At 37.4% G+C, this 19,193-nt stretch overlaps 1 protein-coding gene across 1 annotated transcript; it reads left to right on the top strand.

The window, feature by feature from the left end:
* Positions 1 to 8,859: 8,859 nt before the first annotated feature.
* LOC128210185 (uncharacterized) lies at positions 8,860 to 19,080 on the top strand. The gene is made up of 2 exons (XM_052914363.1): positions 8,860 to 8,973; positions 17,211 to 19,080. The coding sequence occupies exons 1-2, from the start codon at positions 8,926 to 8,928 to the stop codon at positions 18,198 to 18,200; spliced, it is 1,038 nt and encodes a 345-aa protein (XP_052770323.1). The 5' UTR covers positions 8,860 to 8,925; the 3' UTR covers positions 18,201 to 19,080.
* Positions 19,081 to 19,193: the final 113 nt, after the last annotated feature.

Below are 19,193 nucleotides of genomic sequence, written 5' to 3'. Positions count from 1 at the left end.
GATACCCTCTATATTTCGCCTGTAAAAACACGGCCTTATTTAATCCTGATGGAAGCAATAGGATAAAGAAAGAAGATGGAGCACTGTCATGGTGGCGAGTCTTGGTTTCGGTCAATCCATTCGCCAAGCACCGTTGTCGCATAATTCTGTAACCATGATTACGTCCAGAATGCTCGATCACGCTTGTCAACAAAGTCACAAACAAAACAAGCCTCAGTGTACTATTTTCGTCTCAACATTAACGATCTTAGTACATTATGCAAAGGGCGTAAACTTGTTTGAGTGGATGTATATGACTTTTCCTCAAAACGGTTACAATACAAGCATAAGAAAGGCCTTCCTGAAAGTAATCTGATATAAGACTTTCCCTGTTTTTGTCCATATTATTCACTTTTGCTGGGTACAAATTAGTGCTGGGAATCGGACACAAAAAATAATATCGATAATCAGTGTATGCAACCGACCAATGATCGATTATTAATCGATTTAATCATTATATAATTATTTTTTGTCATATTGGTTTGTTGGATTGGTTCTCAACTTGTGTTGTGGTTTAAAAGTGATTTTACCGCTGACTTCTTACCATGTAAGAATTTAGTTTTCTCAGTTTTCTGAAACAAAAATTTCAAATTGAAATCTTGCAGCAAATTACCACATCAGTACATAAAAATCACAAAGCAAAATAATAAATCTAGCATGTGACTAAACTTTATGTACCAATGTAAGTAAACTGAGAAATCCATAAGAATGTATCGGAAATTTTCATCTTCTCCCAACTCCGCCATTTTGTGTTTACATGCGTTCACAGGGCATCGATACTTCATGCTTGTTTATTTTTTATTTTAAAGAGTATTCCTTGGTTACAACAACAAATCTCATATATAGTGAAATAGCAAGTTCATTACAAATTGAAATGGACTTATTAAAAATAGTTTTCTGTGTTGTATTATCTAAATGTTTCACACACAACTCCCGGCATTAGTAAATGTCATTGACACCTGTGTTCAACCCTTTTATTGTTTTTACTCTACTATTAACCCAAACATGAATAAACAAGTAATATAGAAAAAACACAAGCTTTACATTGACTCAATGACAAGTATTTCGACCATTCTGTGATTTAAAATCCATAAACACCACCGACCGAACTTGTGAAACTAGGTCACTGGTGTCAACTAAGAAATTTTACTTTCGATTTCACCACTCACACTTAGTGCGCTGTTCTTTGATATTTAACCATAACATGTTATAAAATGTTTTTCTCACACATAATGTACAGATATTTGTGTCTACTAATTCGATGGCACCCGCTGACACTTTTTTATCTATAAACAACAATATTTTCATGACCTAAATTGGCGGGGAAAAACAACAATCACGTGACAGTTATTGTTTGTGTCGGCTGTTAAATTTGCCAATGTTTGTTGCTATTGTTATTTTAACAACACCTGCATATTTAATTAATAATTTCATACAAAGAATGACTGCTATCGGCAATTCCGCCATTGCCAACGGCGCTGTCATAACAGTTGACTGGCTCACATGCTATCACTAAAAATTGGCGAATACGGCTACGGAACAACAAACCAGTCCAGATCTACTGCATTCGTACTCTTATCTGTTTGTTTTTCTTTCGTTTCGCACCAAAATCAATACGGTCGGGAAAATAATTTTGAAAAAAAAAAATGAAATTCATTTTTTATTTTTTTTGTACTTTTCGGAAAATTAGACCCGCCGGTTTTGTAAACCAATTTATATAAAAGTAGTGGCCTAAGTAGTGAAAATTACAAACAAAATTTGTAATAAGGTACTGTAGTGACTTACTGACTGGATAATAATATGAATAGATAACTTAACATAGTAACACCTGCACATTTCAACATAAGCTAGCATTAACCAGAAAAAGAAAATAAGTCGGTAGCGGTTACGTCCCTTGTTTCCATAACCGATTGCTCAAATTTTACTATCGATTGTCGCCGACGGCGGCCTTTCCGATCAATTGTCGATTATAATCGATCATCGGCACAACGCTAGTACAAATAGCGTTTTAGTATCAGGGATGCTTACTGTGTTATAACGATAAAGCGACAAAGATTAAACGGCTGTTTTGATTGGCTAAACTAAGACGTGGCAACAAGTTATTAAGTTGTGGCCACAACTTACTAAGTTTTGGCCACAATTTACTAAGTACGTTCTCAAGAAAATTGCACGTAATGTATACTTCAAAGTAAAATGTCTGCGAAAATGGTTCTTGCAGAGGAACGATCAGAATGTACATGTCAGCGAAAAATGTCGTCTCATTAGCAGGCAGTCAATGTTGTTTTTGATTTATTTATTTTTAAACTATATACTATTCATTTGTTTACACACTGTTCATTTTTTGCTAATATTGTTTGATTGCTTGTTTTATTTTGTTTTGTTTTTGATGAAATAATATAAATACTTCAACCGAAATCATTTTCGCAGACGATGTCAAAAATATAATATACATGTATATGTATGAACGTATGTATTTCATACCTGCTTGTATGGTTTTTAACATCACATATATCATGAACGCCTCTCGAAACTCCATAATCTGAAAATAAAATTCCTCAAACGGTTAATTTTAATTATTAGTTGATTCAAAAATAATGTACATTTACAATATTTATATTAAAAATGAACAAAATTTAACAGTATTACAGATGCAAATTATAGCTCTGACGCTGTGATAGTTTGCTTGAGAGGATTACGTAAACATACATTTTATAGTTTATTTCTCTAATGTGTTAAAGGCTTATTAGAAACGTGCTTACTGAAATAAACGTTTGTAATGATACTTACTCGAACGAATTGTTCTGGTGCGTCCAATTATGCGTTTTGGCTAATTGACGTCTTAACGTTGTTAAAGGCAACACATCCGATGTTTCACATTGCTAAGATGTTTTAAGACTTAAGTAATCATATTGGCATCCACGACAAGTCGCCGCGTAATGATAAATGAATTATAAAGACTATAGAATCTGAATGTATTTCAGATTGATCTTAATGTGCCAGGTAAACTCGGCAGCCACTTGAGTACTCCACGTGGTCTGTTTACCATTCCATTACAGTTAAGTGCAACTCCATACATGTTCCATTGTCTGCGCGCCGAAACGGAAGAGCTTTCAAATTGTTTAAAGCAGGATTTTCTAATACAAAGCGTATACAAATATTGACAATACTATCATAAAGGTAACTTACTGTTTTCCATTGCTTATTTTCCTGTAATAATTTGTTAGCATCGCGTCCTTTTCGCGAATGTTTCAGTATAGAATTCAATATTTGTCTGAACTTAAGTGATGTCAAACAAGCCAGAATGTGTGGAAATAATTTGGAAATAAATAAGTTATTTTCAGAACCTTCATTTCCTGGACTTAATTATTTTCTAATTTAACTCGTTATCAGTTGTAACAGTACCAGTATGTTCCAAACGCAATTCTACAGATTTCAATTTGTTTCATCAAAAATACTTTTAATTATACCTCACTTCTATTGAACATATAGATAAAACGCCGAGGCAATATGTTCGGCTATTATACCTCACTTCTATTGAACATAAAGATAAAACGCCGTGGCAATATGTTCGTCTATTATACCTCACTTCTATTGAACATATAGATAAAACGCCGAGGCAATATGTTCGGCTATTATACCTCACTTCTATTGAACATATAGATAAAACGCCGAGGCAATATGTTCGGCTTTTATACCTCACTTCTATTGAACATATAGATAAAACGCCGAGGCAATATGTTCGTCTAGTATACCTCACTTCTATTGAACATAAAGATAAAACGCCGTGGCAATATGTTCGTCTAGTATACCTCACTTCTATTGAACATAAGATAAAACGCCGAGGCAATATGTTCGGCTATTATACCTCACTTCTATTGAACATAAAGATAAAACGCCGTGGCAATATGTTCGGCTATTATACCTCACTTCTATTGAACATATAGATAAAACGCCGTGGCAATATGTTCGGCTATTATACCTCACTTCTATTGAACATATAGATAAAACGCCGAGGCAATATGTTCGGCTATTATACCTCACTTCTATTGAACATATAGATAAAACGCCGAGGCAATATGTTCGGCTTTTAAACCTCACTTCTATTGAACATATAGATAAAACGCCGAGGCAATATGTTCGTCTAGTATACCTCACTTCTATTGAACATAAAGATAAAACGCCGTGGCAATATGTTCGTCTAGTATACCTCACTTCTATTGAACATAAGATAAAACGCCGTGGCAATATGTTCGGCTATTATACCTCACTTCTATTGAACATATAAATAAAACGCCGAGGCAATATGTTCGTCTAGTATACCTCACTTCTATTGAACATAAAGATAAAACGCCGTGGCAATATGTTCGGCTATTATACCTCACTTCTATTGAACATATAGATAAAACGCCGAGGCAATATGTTCGTCTAGTATACCTCACTTCTATTGAACATATAGATAAAACGCCGAGGCAATATGTTCGGCTAGTATACCTCACTTCTATTGAACATATAGATAAAACGCCGAGGCAATATGTTCGGCTATTATACCTCACTTCTATTGAACATATAGATAAAACGCCGAGGCAATATGTTCGGCTATTATACCTCACTTCTATTGAACATATAGATAAAACGCCGAGGCAATATGTTCGTCTAGTATACCTCACTTCTATTGAACATAAAGATAAAACGCCGTGGCAATATGTTCGGCTAGTATACCTCACTTCTATTGAACATAAAGATAAAACGCCGAGGCAATATGTTCGGCTATTATACCTCACTTCTATTGAACAAATAGATAAAACGCCGAGGCAATATGTTCGGCTATTATACCTCACTTCTATTGAACATATAAATAAAACGCCAAGGCAATATGTTCGTCTATTATACCTCACTTCTATTGAACATATAGATAAAACGCCGAGGCAATATGTTCGTCTATTATACCTCACTTCTATTGAACATATAGATAAAACGCCGAGGCAATATGTTCGGCTAGTATACCTCACTTCTATTGAACATATAGATAAAACGCCGAGGCAATATGTTCGGCTTTTATACCTCACTTCTATTGAACATATAGATAAAACGCCGTGGCAATATGTTCGTCTAGTATACCTCACTTCTATTGAACATAAAGATAAAACGCCGTGGCAATATGTTCGGCTATTATACCTCACTTCTATTGAACATATAGATAAAACGCCGAGGCAATATGTTCGGCTAGTATACCTCACTTCTATTGAACATATAGAAACAACATCGCGGCAATATGTTCGGCTAGTATACCTCACTCCTATTGAACATAAAGAAACAACATCGCGGCAATATGTTCGGTTAGTATACCTCACTTCTATTGAACATAAAGAAACAACATCGCGGAATATGTTCGGCTATTACCGCACTATCACCCTCTGCAACACGGTTACCCTCTGACGTCATGTGAGTGTTTGTTTGTATTATATAAATATTATATGACGGCATGTGTGGCATTGATATTATCAACCCGAGGGCAGAATGTCACCCGTGGCGTATACCGAAAAAGATAAAGTACATAAAAAGTTTTAAAATGTTTTTTTTTTCATTTAATTAAACAGGTTTAACAAGGTAAACACAATATACATAACAAAATAATTATATCTAGAACAAAATTCCATTTTTACTTGCTGACAGTTGCTGAGTAGTGACGTCACTGCTGTATGTGTAAGGTAGGCAATCACGTCGTAATTTAGCTTAAATATTGAAGCAGTTATTTGCCCTTATATAACATCACTGCGGTCACATGAACTTATAATGATTTTTCGCTCGGTCACGTGTCAAAAAGGTTAAAAATGATTTTGATAGTCAAAATATCTCTTTTTCGGGTAATGGGATTTAACCATTGTAGACAAAAATGAGGTATTATATAATAAAATAAATATTGACTGCCTTGAGGGTGATAGTGCCTATCGTCGACCTGAGGTAAATACTGTCCACCGAGGCGAAGTAATTTAGGCATTTAATAGGTATATAGTGCTACACGAGCACTTCATGAGGTGTGTTCTATGGGTAACTCAATACAACAGAAGGTAACTATTGTATCTGCTTAATACATATACAAAGCAAACCGTGAGGAGAAGAAAAGGAAAGGGTAACAGACACACAATGCTATTTAACTTCGAACATGAAGAACGGAGAACGTATATCATTCATAGAAATGTTATGTAAAAGCATAAGTTTTCTACAATCAATTTCGAAACACTTTCGTTGCAAACCCAGCATAGTCCCAGCATTACCCTAGCATAGTCTCAGCATAGGCCCAGCATAGACCCAGCATAAGCCCAGCATATAACCAGCATAAACCTAGCATAGGCACAGCACAGAACCAGCATACACCTAGCATAGTCCTAGCATAAGCCCAGCATAGACCCATCATAAGCTCTGCATAGAATCAGCATAAACCCAGCACTGGCATGACTATAGCTGAGCGTGAACGTGGGAATATTTTATGTATTGTCTTTGCTACAAATAGTTGAAAATATATCAACTTTATGTTCATCGGATTTTGATCAGACTTCCATAACTCAGAGTCATAAGGAAAGGTTGGAACATGGTGTACAAAATCAACAGAGGTAAGAGGGTTTACGCATATGGGGTGAACACCATGTGGAATAATTGCTTTTGGAATGTTTCACTGATTCGGTTATCGATTATCCAGTTGGAGTTCTGTAATATACTTAATCGACTTGTAGAAGAGGCGTTCGATATTGAAACGTCACCATAAAGAATGTAAACAAGGGCGGTGTACGACGTGAAGTTTATCTTACAGTGGTCGATCATTTTACGTTTACTTCGACGTTCCATCGGCAATAGCTATATTCGATGTCAACTTGACTGTAGGCTGCTGGGGGAAGTTGGTAGTCGGGGAGTGTCGCCTGCAAATGCTCTTAATGTATTTGGTGATTGTAATAGTTCGAGGAGTGAAAGCGAAAAGGTTCTTTCCTTCTTCTTTATTTAATGTCACTAAGAACCTTTTCACATTCACCGCTCGAGTTGAAAACATATCCATTTAGTTCGATGTATTGTTTGTTAACGTCAACGTAATATATGCTAACCCTTGTAAGATGCACAAAAGAAACGTACTATCTTTATTGTATTACCTGTATCGTGGTTAACGCATTTGGGTTGGGTTATTTGAAACCACGTAGTAATTAATAGAAAATCCCATTTATAAAGGTCAATATTTATTCATATTCATTGAAAACTTTCAATGATGTTGTTGTATCAAGGAACGATGGTAATGAAGGAAAAAAAAGAGGCGATGTGTTTGCTGCGATGATTGTGAGTGACGTTTCATTTCAAACAATGAACATTGTTGTTCAGGGATTCAGTGTTTTGCATCGGCCAAATTGTCAGATTTACTTCTAGTTTTGGAAACCATTTTGGTAGAGGTATATATATGCATGTTTATGAATCATGGCACGGGAAAGTGGATCTATTTTGCCGCTAGCTTTATGATGATTATATAAAGTTATACGTGTAGTTAATTTTTACTCGGTCTCCGTTGGAAGACTTGTCAAAATCGATTTTTTTTTTTATTTTGAAATAAATTTATTTTAGGTAAACATGATTGATTTGCCAGAAAGTAATAATATATTGGGTTATATGGTAAAAACAACAGAGGTGTATTTGGCATTTAAGAATGCTTGCAATATTGGTAGATAATCTAAAGATCATATTATGTGTGAGTATTATTGTTGCTTCCCATGATTTAGGATAAAACGTACAAGTTTAATTTTAATTCAAATTGCATGTTTACGTGGGCATCGCCAGAGATAAATGTATGTTATAAAGTTTTAAGAAAATGCTGATTCATGGTCTCCATTTCACATATATACGTACTCATATGTAATAAAGGTAAAAAAACGACATCGCTGATACATGGCGTAATCGCCAGATATATTTAAATGTGATAAATCTATAAAAAGCGGCAACACTGATACATGGCGTAATCGCCAGATATATTTAAATGTGATAAAGTTATAAAAAGCGGCAACACTGATACATGGCGGCATCGCCAGTTATATTTAAATGTGATAAAGTTATAAAAAGCGGCAACACTGATACATGGCGGCATCGCCAGAGATATTCCAATGTGATAAAGTTATAAAAAGCTGCAACGCTGATACATGGAGGCATCGCCAGAGATATTTCTATGTGATAAAGTTATAAAAAGAGGCAACGCTGATACATGGCGGCATCGCCAGAGATATTTAAATGTGATAAAGTTATAAAAAGCGGCAACGCTGATACATGGCGGCATCGCCAGAGATATTTAAATCTGATAAAGTTATAAAAAGCGGCAACGTTGATTCATGGCGAAGGTAGTAGTAGTAGTGGCGGCGGCGGCGGCGGCGGCGGCGGCGGCGGCGGCGGCGGCGGCGGTAGTAGTAGTAGTAGTAGTAGTAGTAGTAGTAGTAGTAGTAGTAGTAGTAGTAGTAGTAGTAGTAGTAGTGGTAGTAGTAGTAGTGTCTAGTTGTGTATACAGTTCAAAACATTCGTTCTACAGTTTGCTGTCGGTATCTCTACATGCGCGAGTAAATTCCTTTTAATGTTTTATACATGATCTCGATATAATCTGTACATTATACCTAATTCTGAAGGTTTTCACTCAACACTGACAGAGGTATCTATTATAAACAGAAAAATAATAACTAAATATTGCCTTCTGTATTTGATCATAAATAATTCATCGATAACCAGGTAAACGCCAATACGTGACAACTACATCTGTCGACAACGCTTATTATCTCTTATACCAGGATGACAATGGCACGAGAACTGATACGGAGCCTTGGTCGAATATTCATATGTGTGGTTGTATTAGTTGCTGTGTGTTGTTGTTGTATGCTGGTTCTCACAAAAAACATGGACTTAGGAAAAAGTATTTTCAAGGTATGTTAATTGTCCACGAACTATCATATTAAAATATAACCGAACATTCCTTTGTAAGAGCAACTGGTATGCGCCAGTACCACTCATATATATGGTGGGCATTTATATACATATATGTCATAAATGACTTTTTCGTACATACTTATTACAGTTTTTTATTGAATTAAATACATGTACATTAAAGTTATGGTAATAATTATACCAAAATCTAACTGATACTGACACCTGTGGTTTGGCAACGTGCACTCAAAAACAAGGTTTCTCTTGCATTCCCCACCACGTCTGGTGTACCAAGAGTTCCCGTTCTTTCCCTACCACGTCTGGTGTGACAAGGTAAACCTTTCTTTCCCCTCCACATCTGGTGTACTAAGGTTCCCCTTGCTTCCCCAAATACATCTGGTGTGCCAACGTTACTCTTGCGTCCACAAACACGTCTGGCATGCAATCTTTCTCTTCCATCCAACGACATGTCTGGTATGCCAATGTTTCCCTTGCTTTCTCCTCCACGTCTGGTGTGCCAAGGGTACTATTGCTTTCACCACCACGTCTGGTATGCCAATGTTTCCCTTGTTTTCACCTACACGTCTGGTTTGCTCCACGTCTAGTGTGCCAAGGTTACTATTGCTTTCCCCCTCCACGTCTGGTGTGCAAAGGTTACTATTGCTTTCCCCTCCACGTCCGTTGTGCCAAGGTTTCTATTGCTTTCCCCTCTACGTCTGGTGTGCCAAGGTTACTATTTCTTTCCCCTCCACGTCTGGTTTGCCAAGGTTACTATTGCTTTCTCTTCCACGGCTGGTTTGCCATGGTTACCATTGCTTTCCCCTCCACGTCTGGTTTGCAAAGGTAACTTTTGCTTTCCCTTCAACGTCTGGTTTGCTAAGGTTACTTTTGCTTTCCCCTCCACGTATGGTGTGCCAAGGTTACCATTGCTTTCCGCTCCACGTCTGCTTTGCCAAGGTCACCATTTCTTTCCCCTCCACGTCTGGTTTGCCAAGGTAACTATTGCTTTCCCCTCCACGTCTGGTTTGCCAAGGTTACTATTGCTCTCCCCGCCACGTCTGGTGTGCCAATTATTCCCTTGCTTCCTCCACCACGTCTCATGTGCCAATGTTTCTTATGCTTACCCCACCACGTCTGTTATGCCAATGTTTCCATTATTTCCCACCATTACGTCTGGTATGCCATTGATTCCTTTGCTTCTACCACAAAGTGTTATGCCATGTTTCCCTTGCTTCCCCATCACGTCTGGTATGCCAAAGTTTCCATTGCTTCCTCCACCACGTCTGCTATGCCAAAGTTTCTCTTGCTTCCTCAACCACGTCTGGATTGCCATGGTAGCACATGTTTTCCGCACAATGTCTGATATGCCATGGTTTCTCTTTCTTCCCCACCACGTCTTGTATGTCATGGTTTCCCTTGCTCTCCCCGCCTCGTCTTGTGTGGAAATGCTTTCTCCACCACATCTGGTGTGCCAATGCTTCTCTTGCTTTCCCCGCCACGGCTGTGTGTCAATGTTTCCCTTGCTCCACCGCCACGTTTAATGTGCAAATGTTTCTCTTGCTTCCACCACCACGTCTGGTATGCCCATGTTTTAATGCTTACCCCACCAGTTTTGTGTACCAAGGATTCTCTTGCTTTCACCACCATGTCTGGTGTGCCAAAGTTGCTCTTGCTTTCCCTACCACATCTGGTGTGCCAAGGATACTCTTGCTTTCACCACAAATCCTGATGTGCCAATGTTTTTTCTTGCTTTCCCCTCCATGTCTTGTGTGCCAAGATGACTATTGCTTTCCCCACCACGTCTGTTGTGCCAAGGTTACTATTGATTTCCCCTCCTCGTCTGGTGTGATAAGGTTAATATTGATTCCCCCCTCACGTCTGGTTTGCTCCACGTCTGGTTTGCCAAGGTTTCTCTTGCTTTCCCCTCCACGTCTGGTGTGCCAAGGTTACTGTTGCTTTCCCTTCCATGTCTGGTGTTCCAAGGTTACTATTGCTTTCCCCTCCACGTCTGGTTTGCCAAGGTTACTTTTTCTTTCCCGCCGTGTCTGGTTTGCCAATGTTACTATTTCTTTCCCCTACATGTCTGGTGTGCCACGGTAACAGAAGCTTTCCCCTCCACGTCTGGTGTGACAAGGCTACTATTGCTTTTCCCGCAATGTTTGGTTTGCCAAGGTTACTATTGCTTTCCCCACCACGTCTGGTGTGACAAGGCTACTATTGCTTTTCCCGCAATGTTTGGTTTGCCAAGGTTACTATTGCTTTCCCCTTCACGTCTGGTGTGACAAGGCTACTATTGCTTTTCCCGCAATGTTTGGTTTGCCAAGGTTACTATTGCTTTTCCCTCCACGTCTGGTGTGACAAGGCTACTATTGCTTTTCCCGCAATGTTTGGTTTGCCAAGGTTACTATTGCTTTTCCCGCAATGTTTGGTTTGCCAAGGTTACTATTGCTTTTCCCACAATGTTTGGTTTGCCAAGGTTACTATTGCTTTTCCCTCCACGTCTGGTTTGCCAAGGTTACTTACAATTACATGGGTGTGTTATTGCATCTTTTGTGTCTTCTTCTTTGCACAAATTCATAAAAGCTACGGTTGAAATTGGTACATGCAAAACCGAGAATTTGACAAATGCTTTCGTCAATATTTTCGATAACATGCAATTTGATTGCGTGATATGATTCCATGCTTATTGTTGTATGAATATAGAAGTTTATATGTACAAACAATATCATATCATACCACACTGATACCAAACACGGGGAAACAGACCGGTCAATATAGATAAACCAGGCAACACGTTTTATAGTCTATCAGATGAAGTGATTGATGTTTGAAAATGAAAAACACCTCAGTGAGAATACAGAATATATTCTTATTTGTTTGGAACAAAAAGAAAATCACCCCCAAATACCTGTTGCAAATTGATAAATATGAAAAAATGTGTTGTTAATGTTTTAAGGGCAAATACAAAGACTGCTTTCATTACAGAATTATCTAAACAAGGATATCTATAAACTTTTAAAACACCTTTGTGTTTGAAATGACAAATGAACTTAACAAACATCATGTTTAATAATCAAAATCAATTCATTCATATTTAAAACCGGTTTGATAAAATCAGGTTTATACTAAAAGAAATCGGTTTAAGACATTTGACAGTTAATTATGCATGTAAACATGTATTCTTTACACATTTAGATCACCGTTTATTTTTTACAACTGGTGGGAAATAAAATTGTATGAAAAAGCTCATGTTAAAGTTTTCTAGACTTTTAAAGACCCAATATGTTTTAGTAATGTTATTTTATCATATTATGAAGTAAATGTATATCTAAATGACCTCTCTTAACATTGTTGACATCATTTAACCCCAAGTATGAAAAAAATGGATTTATCGCAATAACAAATATGCAACACAACTGAAGTATATTCTGAATAAAGCATGGAAATAGTTAAATTTACCTATCATGCGACTTTCTTAAAGACCCAGAATGTTTGAGAAGTTTAGACTTATCAAGGCGTTATTACACACAAATGTCTACTCCTAACCCTCACAAATATCTACTCCTAACCCTCACAAATGTTTACTCCTAACCCTCACATTATGTCTACTCCTAACCCTCACAAATGTCTACTCCTAACCCTCACAAATGTCTACTCCTAACCCTCACAAATGTCCTCACAAATGTCTACTCCTAACCCTCACATAATGTCTACTCCTAACCCTCACAAATGTCTACTCATAACCCTCACATAATAGTTCAACCCACAGGATGATAAAAGAAATGATAAATTGCAATTACAATCAACATTCAACAGAGCTGAAAGTATATTCTAAATTTAGCGCCTATATAGCATATACAAAAAAGATATCAAGTCAGTGATACTGTTGGACATTTCCATACATTTCTTTTTAATAAGCACTGAGTGGACATTTGGGGTTTTATCCAATATTATCTGAGACTGTTTTATACACAGTTTTTAAACCATAAAACATTCTCGGCCATTAAAGTATGAACCTGATTTCTTATCAAATAAGAACGCAGTCAAAGATCACAACATTTTGTTGCCATAAGCTGAAATCAAATATACACTAGATAAATCACCAATCTTCATCATTAATGTAGTTTTGTTTTACTGCTTATATAATTAGTTCCTAGTGTAATGCTCAAATAAAAGAGCAAAGACAATAGTTTCACAAAACAGACAAACACGAAGAGGTTGTTGTTTCATTAGAAAATGATATAATCTCATGGCCGCGACCAGATATAATCTCATGGCCGCGACCAGATACAATCTCATGGCCGCGACCAGAAATAATCTCATGGCCACGACCAGATATAATCTCATGGCCGCGACCAGATATAATCTCATGGCCGCGACCAGATATAATCTCATGGCCGCGACCAGATATAATCTCATGGCCGCGACCAGAAATCATGCACAACCGGCATGAAACAGAGTCATTTAGGAATGAAACAAAATAGAAAGATAAACTTAAAGATTCAAACCCACGAATGACCGCGGGTTTCCGAACGACTGCATGTTCGAATGACCGCAGTTTTACTGTATATGTTTACTTGTTGAGGCAAACATTGAATCATTTATATATTGCATCTGTTTGTTTCAGGAAAAACAGCTGACATTTTACACTATTGTGAACCCTGATCCTTTATGTCATGCGTTTGTTCAATACAATGTAGCGTAAAAGTATGATATTTATTTTTGGTGGTTTAAAATATCTAGTGACATTTTGGGGAATTTTCCACAAAGAACTTAACCATGTGCTGTGAACTTTCAGAAACTATAAACTCATTGTGTTGGCAGCGAAAGCGAAATGTTGGTGGAAATTTAAAGTGAGGCTTACTCACTGAATGTAATGACTATTGTGTGCGTGGGAGGATGGGGCAGGGTAGGGAGAGTGCTTTCGGTAATTCCAAAAACAACCAAATACTAACAAAAAATTACAATCATTAAAGCCCTTATATACAATACAAAGGTCAGTGATGCACCAGTGAACCAGTGAATTCTTACCACGCCCCGCCCCCCCCCCCAGGTCCGGAAATATTCCGGGAATAGCAGGGGAAATGGGCCGTGTTTTTACCTTCCAGATGGCGATGCAACACTGCGAGGCCGTCCCGCTATTTTCGGCACGAAATCAAAACCACTGCATTCACGATGCACTGCGAGGCCATCTGGAAGGTAAAAACATAGCCTGACCTAGGATATCCCTGGGCTGGGGTGCGTGGGCATTTTTAGGGGGGATTTTACCAGCAGTTTGATTCCGCAGGGCAGGGATTTTACCCGGGATTGGCTGGACGGAAAGTTAAAGTCCCCGCTATTCCCCGGGGAGGGGGGGGCGTGGTTACAGTTGACTGATGCATAAGTTGTTTATATAAGATCAGTGTAAGACACGTATATATACAAAAAACGGCATACGTGTATATGTATTTATGTTACCCATGCTATTAAAATGGCAACTAGCCCAATTAAAGATCATTTATGTCATTCACTGATTCGTTCAATCTTAAATTAAGAACATAATTGTGACTCACATATTTAGAAAATACGGCCGAACTGGTGTATTTATTTTTGTGTTTTATGTGTCATAATGCAAATCGTTTAGAATATTCAAAATTGCCGCAGCCGTTGGCATAACATCAACAATTATTTCACCTTCTTTATGATCTAGTTAAACATTTTAGCAGCGTAATATCACAAACAAACGTTGTAAAACCGATAATAAACCGTTTCCACTGATGCTATCAAACAACAAATGAGAAAAATCTGTAAAATAAAAGTTTAAATGGCAATATTTACATTGTGTAAGAAGCGTGTTGGAAAACGGATATCGGATAATTGGTACCCATTCAATATCGTGCGAATGCTCCTGGAACAAGTTTTCGTAAATATGGTAAACCCGTACCTCGATTGGAAATTTTCCAAAGATAGATAAAGCATGAAGATTCTAGTGAAATGGTTTTCAAAATATATGTAATTCAATAAAAAATAAAAACATGCATCTCATACAAACTCACTTTTACAAATTTTAATCAGACTTATTTGTTCCGCTTACTGGGAGTATGATTTGTTATTTGTCTCAGATCCAAATAAAACAAAATGGCGTCTAATGCCCACTTGAAATCTTCATTGTAGCGTGAAATGCGGATTAATATATTCAAAGTTCATTCTATGTGTATTTAGTCTCAGCGTTACTTAGTGACTTGTCGGATGTATTAACTGCTTCATTGACAAAAACAGTTTGCTACATGCTGTATTGCACAGTAGTGAAACATGCTTTCCTATCAAATGCAGTACTATTTTAAACGCATATCCATACATGGAAGTTCGTATCTAAAACGTACATATACCTCGGGTGTTTCCGTGTTGATTTTCATTGGTTAACGGAGGTCAAACACCGCCCAAAACATGTACAATTTGTTTGCCGGCCTGCACGCGCTTCAAATGAGCAAATAATGACAATCTTTGCTGGTTTCCACTTTCATGGTTCAGTGGTGCCCATTTTTTTATACCCATCGCTCCGGCAAAAAGGAAGTAGTCCCTTCCATACACATCAACGTAAGAGGGCTTGTAAAGCTGAATGCTGCGTGTTCGTTTTCAAGCCAGTATAGATGCCTTAACCTGTTAACGTTCGCGAATCGTTTCGTTTTAACGACTTAATTTTCGCGATAATTATCTTGCTATCTAGTTAATATTCGCGTTACTGTTTTGGTAAGATAAATAACATAAGACTAAAAGCAGGCTTGAAAGTGTCAAGAACTGCCACCTATTACCTTAGCTGTACAACATTTACAGGTTATCTAGTTATGTTTTGAGAATTCCACTAAATACGTAACATTTTTACTGGTTAACGTAATAAGATTCTTGTTACCTCTTAGCTATAAATGCATTCCAGATTCAGGCGCTAACAGGTCACAAAGTTATGGTTTGTGTTGCCGGGTCACCTCTGACCTCCAAATGGGCGGTAGATTCGGGAACAGATAAACTTGTGGATTCGTACTAATCGTTTAAAATATAGAAAGTATCTATATCATCTACGTCATGTCTATCTTCAAAAACAATGCATATATATTATAGCATATAATATAACATGGAACATGTGCAAATACTTGCACACAATTTCAGGTAAGGTAAACAATGGCGCGATCATTACACAATACATTGCAATGTAAATATCTCACGACATACACAAACCTATAAGACAATAGATCAATACAAAGAGAACAGATTATAATAACGGGATTTAATGAATTACCTGCAGTAATCTAAATAATAAGTATCTGCATAAATGGAAATTGAAAGCACACTATAAAAATGGCGTAGTGCGTGGTAATGCTCCAGTCAGTTGTAGCCACACACCCCCCCCCCCCCTGGTCCGGGGAATAGCGGTGATTTTGACTTCCGGTCCAGCCAAGCCCAGGTAAAATCTCCGTCCAGCGGAGGCGAACTGCTGGTAAAATCCCCGCCAAATGCCCCCGCTTCCCAGGGACCCGAGGTAAGGCCCATTCCCCGATTTTTGGCGCGAAGACAAAACCACCGCATTCACCCGGCACTTCGGGGCCACCTGGAAGGTTAAAACACGGCCTATTTCCCCGGCCATCCCCAGTATCCCCCAAGACATGGGGGGGGGCGTGGTTACAATTGACTTGTGCATAATTCGTGGACTTGAAAGTGAAAATAGATATCAGTTGATTGGTTAATATGTAACACTGACGTATTAGTTTCAGGTTAACAGACACTATAACTCGATATCTAACAAACTACACCTCGCTACATGTATAAGTAACCAAACCCTGATAATTTACGGGGCGGAGAAATAATTGAGAATGAGGGTAGTTTAAAAAAATACGATAAAATATTTGAAACACTTTTATTGAATATAAAAGTTACACCCTATGACATTAGCATATTTCCACTTAATAAGTAACATACTAACTGGTTAACGTAATAAGATTCATGTTTTATATAATATATAATATATGTGATGTATTCCTAAACAACACAGAACCATTGTATAAACAAAATATTATAGAAGCTTCAGCTTCAAAAGTCTGCAAACAGTTAACAGAACTCGTATTTAATAAGGATAAGAGATAGCCACTGTGTTTTATGATAAGTGTTTTAAGGCCTGCAATTACTTTATATGCATGGATTTTTGCATGCACATTTTGTACACACTACATTGTGTAGTTGTTTTTATGTTGTTGTATATTCTTCAGTTTGGACGTGTTCTTCATTATACAGACAACACCGTCAGTGAAGCATCAAAATTCAGGACGTCCACAGATATAACACCACATGGGGACAGGAAACAGATTCATCGACAGAGTTTGATAGAGAACGTTACCTCTAGCAGTGAGCATGACGTCACCGTTGTCACGGCGTATTTCGATCTTGGAACATTTAGGAAAGGGTCTGCTAAACATTTCTCTACTGAGACCTACCTCAGTTGGTGCAAAATATTCAGATATCTGCTTAACCCGTTAATAGTATACACCGATTCACAGAAGTTTTATAATTTAATGAAGAACATCAGAAATGAAACAGTCACCACAACACGGATTCATCTCATCAAAAGAAACTCGTCTTGGGCTTTTCAGCTGCGAAGCAATATATCTAAAGTATTTTCCCAAAAAGGATATCCTAAACACTATCCTAATACAGTTTTACCCGAATACGCATGCGCACAGCTCGCAAAATATGATGTCATATCCCGTGCTTCTCGCGACGACGTGTTCAAGACGAATTATGTTATGTGGTTGGACGTTGGTTACTTCAGAGATAGAAAGTCAACCAACTATTTTTCACTAAGAAGGCCGATAGGCTACAACGAAAGTCGTGTAGCTATGAATGTCATCCATGCGAATACAAACATGGCTATGTCAGTGACAGATATATTCCGTAACAATCTAGTTTGGGTCGGCGGAGGTCTGGTGTTTGCAAATAGGGATATCATTTCTCGATACGAAACTCAGCTGAAAAAGGCCGTGGATTATTTCCTAAGCAGGCGGCTGATGAATACCGACCAGCAGGTAGTGTACGCGTTGTTTAGTGACGAGGGGCGACGCGGGATCCGCCCTCACATTGAGCTCCAGTTGAACACCCCTCCTGCGGACAACAACTGGTTCTACCTGGGAAATATCATGCTCAGAGAAGACCTTCCATTTATTTCAAGTTCCACCAACAATAGAACAAAACAACGGATATAAGTATACGTAATATTGACAGTTGTCTGTGTTACATATACATAATTAACACATACAAGTAATCAATATAGCGACCGACCTTCAGAAAATTGTATAACTAACATATTTTAGTATGAACTGAAATACTAATGGTATCATTGCGTATCACCAGATTATAGCACGGTATCATAGTAAGGCAAGTTATAATATAAATCATATAAGATAACTCACTGAACAATATATCCAAATTGTTTGGATAACTGCCGGAAAACTCTTTTTTTTTGAGAGCGTTGGTAAAGTCATTACACATCTATCTTAAAACGTACATGTGAAAATATGTGATCTGATCTTTTGTCAGCAGTGTTTTATTACTGGTTCCAGACATTAACGCAAAAAAATGGTTCATTCCAAGACAAACAATAGTGATCAAAACCATTAATCTGTGAGAGTGCAGCTGTACCTATCAACACACATTTAATTACAAACCTATGGCAAAACCATGTCCAATTTCTATGGATTTTAATTCATTTGTATGGGATATCGCAAGGATGTCACAAACTCCAAAGATAAACAAACATTGTTTGATTTAATATAAGCGAACTTGGCAAGCATCTATTAATAATTCAGTCAAGATGCAATTACAAATTTATCAAGACCAGTTTTAATTGGAACCTTACCATATGAAACTAAATCCTTCTTTAAGGGTCCCAATTATCACGCTAAATCAGGAAGGTGCACAAATATTGGCACTAGTCAAAGGAAATGTAATACCTGTAAATGAGACATCGGCGATGAAGCTCATTATATTATATTATATTATATTATTAATATCGTATAATATAGTTGATGCAGACAAAAACTTTCTTAGTACAATAACTAATATTTCGTCCAACAGTCAGTAAATATAATAACACTTATACTTATAATTACCAAAAACATAGCACCTTTAATGAAACTTTCGAGGAATTTAACCATATGTCTTTTGAATACTGACCATGAACAGAAGGAATAAAAAAA

This window comes from Mya arenaria, chromosome 12, assembly GCF_026914265.1.
Source record: "Mya arenaria isolate MELC-2E11 chromosome 12, ASM2691426v1".
NCBI classification, from domain to species: domain Eukaryota; kingdom Metazoa; phylum Mollusca; class Bivalvia; order Myida; family Myidae; genus Mya; species Mya arenaria.
The sequence above is the reverse complement of the archived record's forward strand: the minus strand, read 5'-3'. Positions and strand labels throughout refer to the sequence as shown.

What these genes read in the sequence shown, in the direction of transcription:
- LOC128210185 (XM_052914363.1), top strand. Translation starts at nt 8,926, where the DNA reads ATGCTGGTTCTCACAAAAAACATGGACTTAGGAAAAAGTATTTTCAAG. An exon ending in TAGGAAAAAGTATTTTCAAG is followed by an intron (nt 8,974 to 17,210) that starts GTATGTTAATTG and finishes TATATTCTTCAG; the next exon opens with TTTGGACGTGTTCTTCATTA.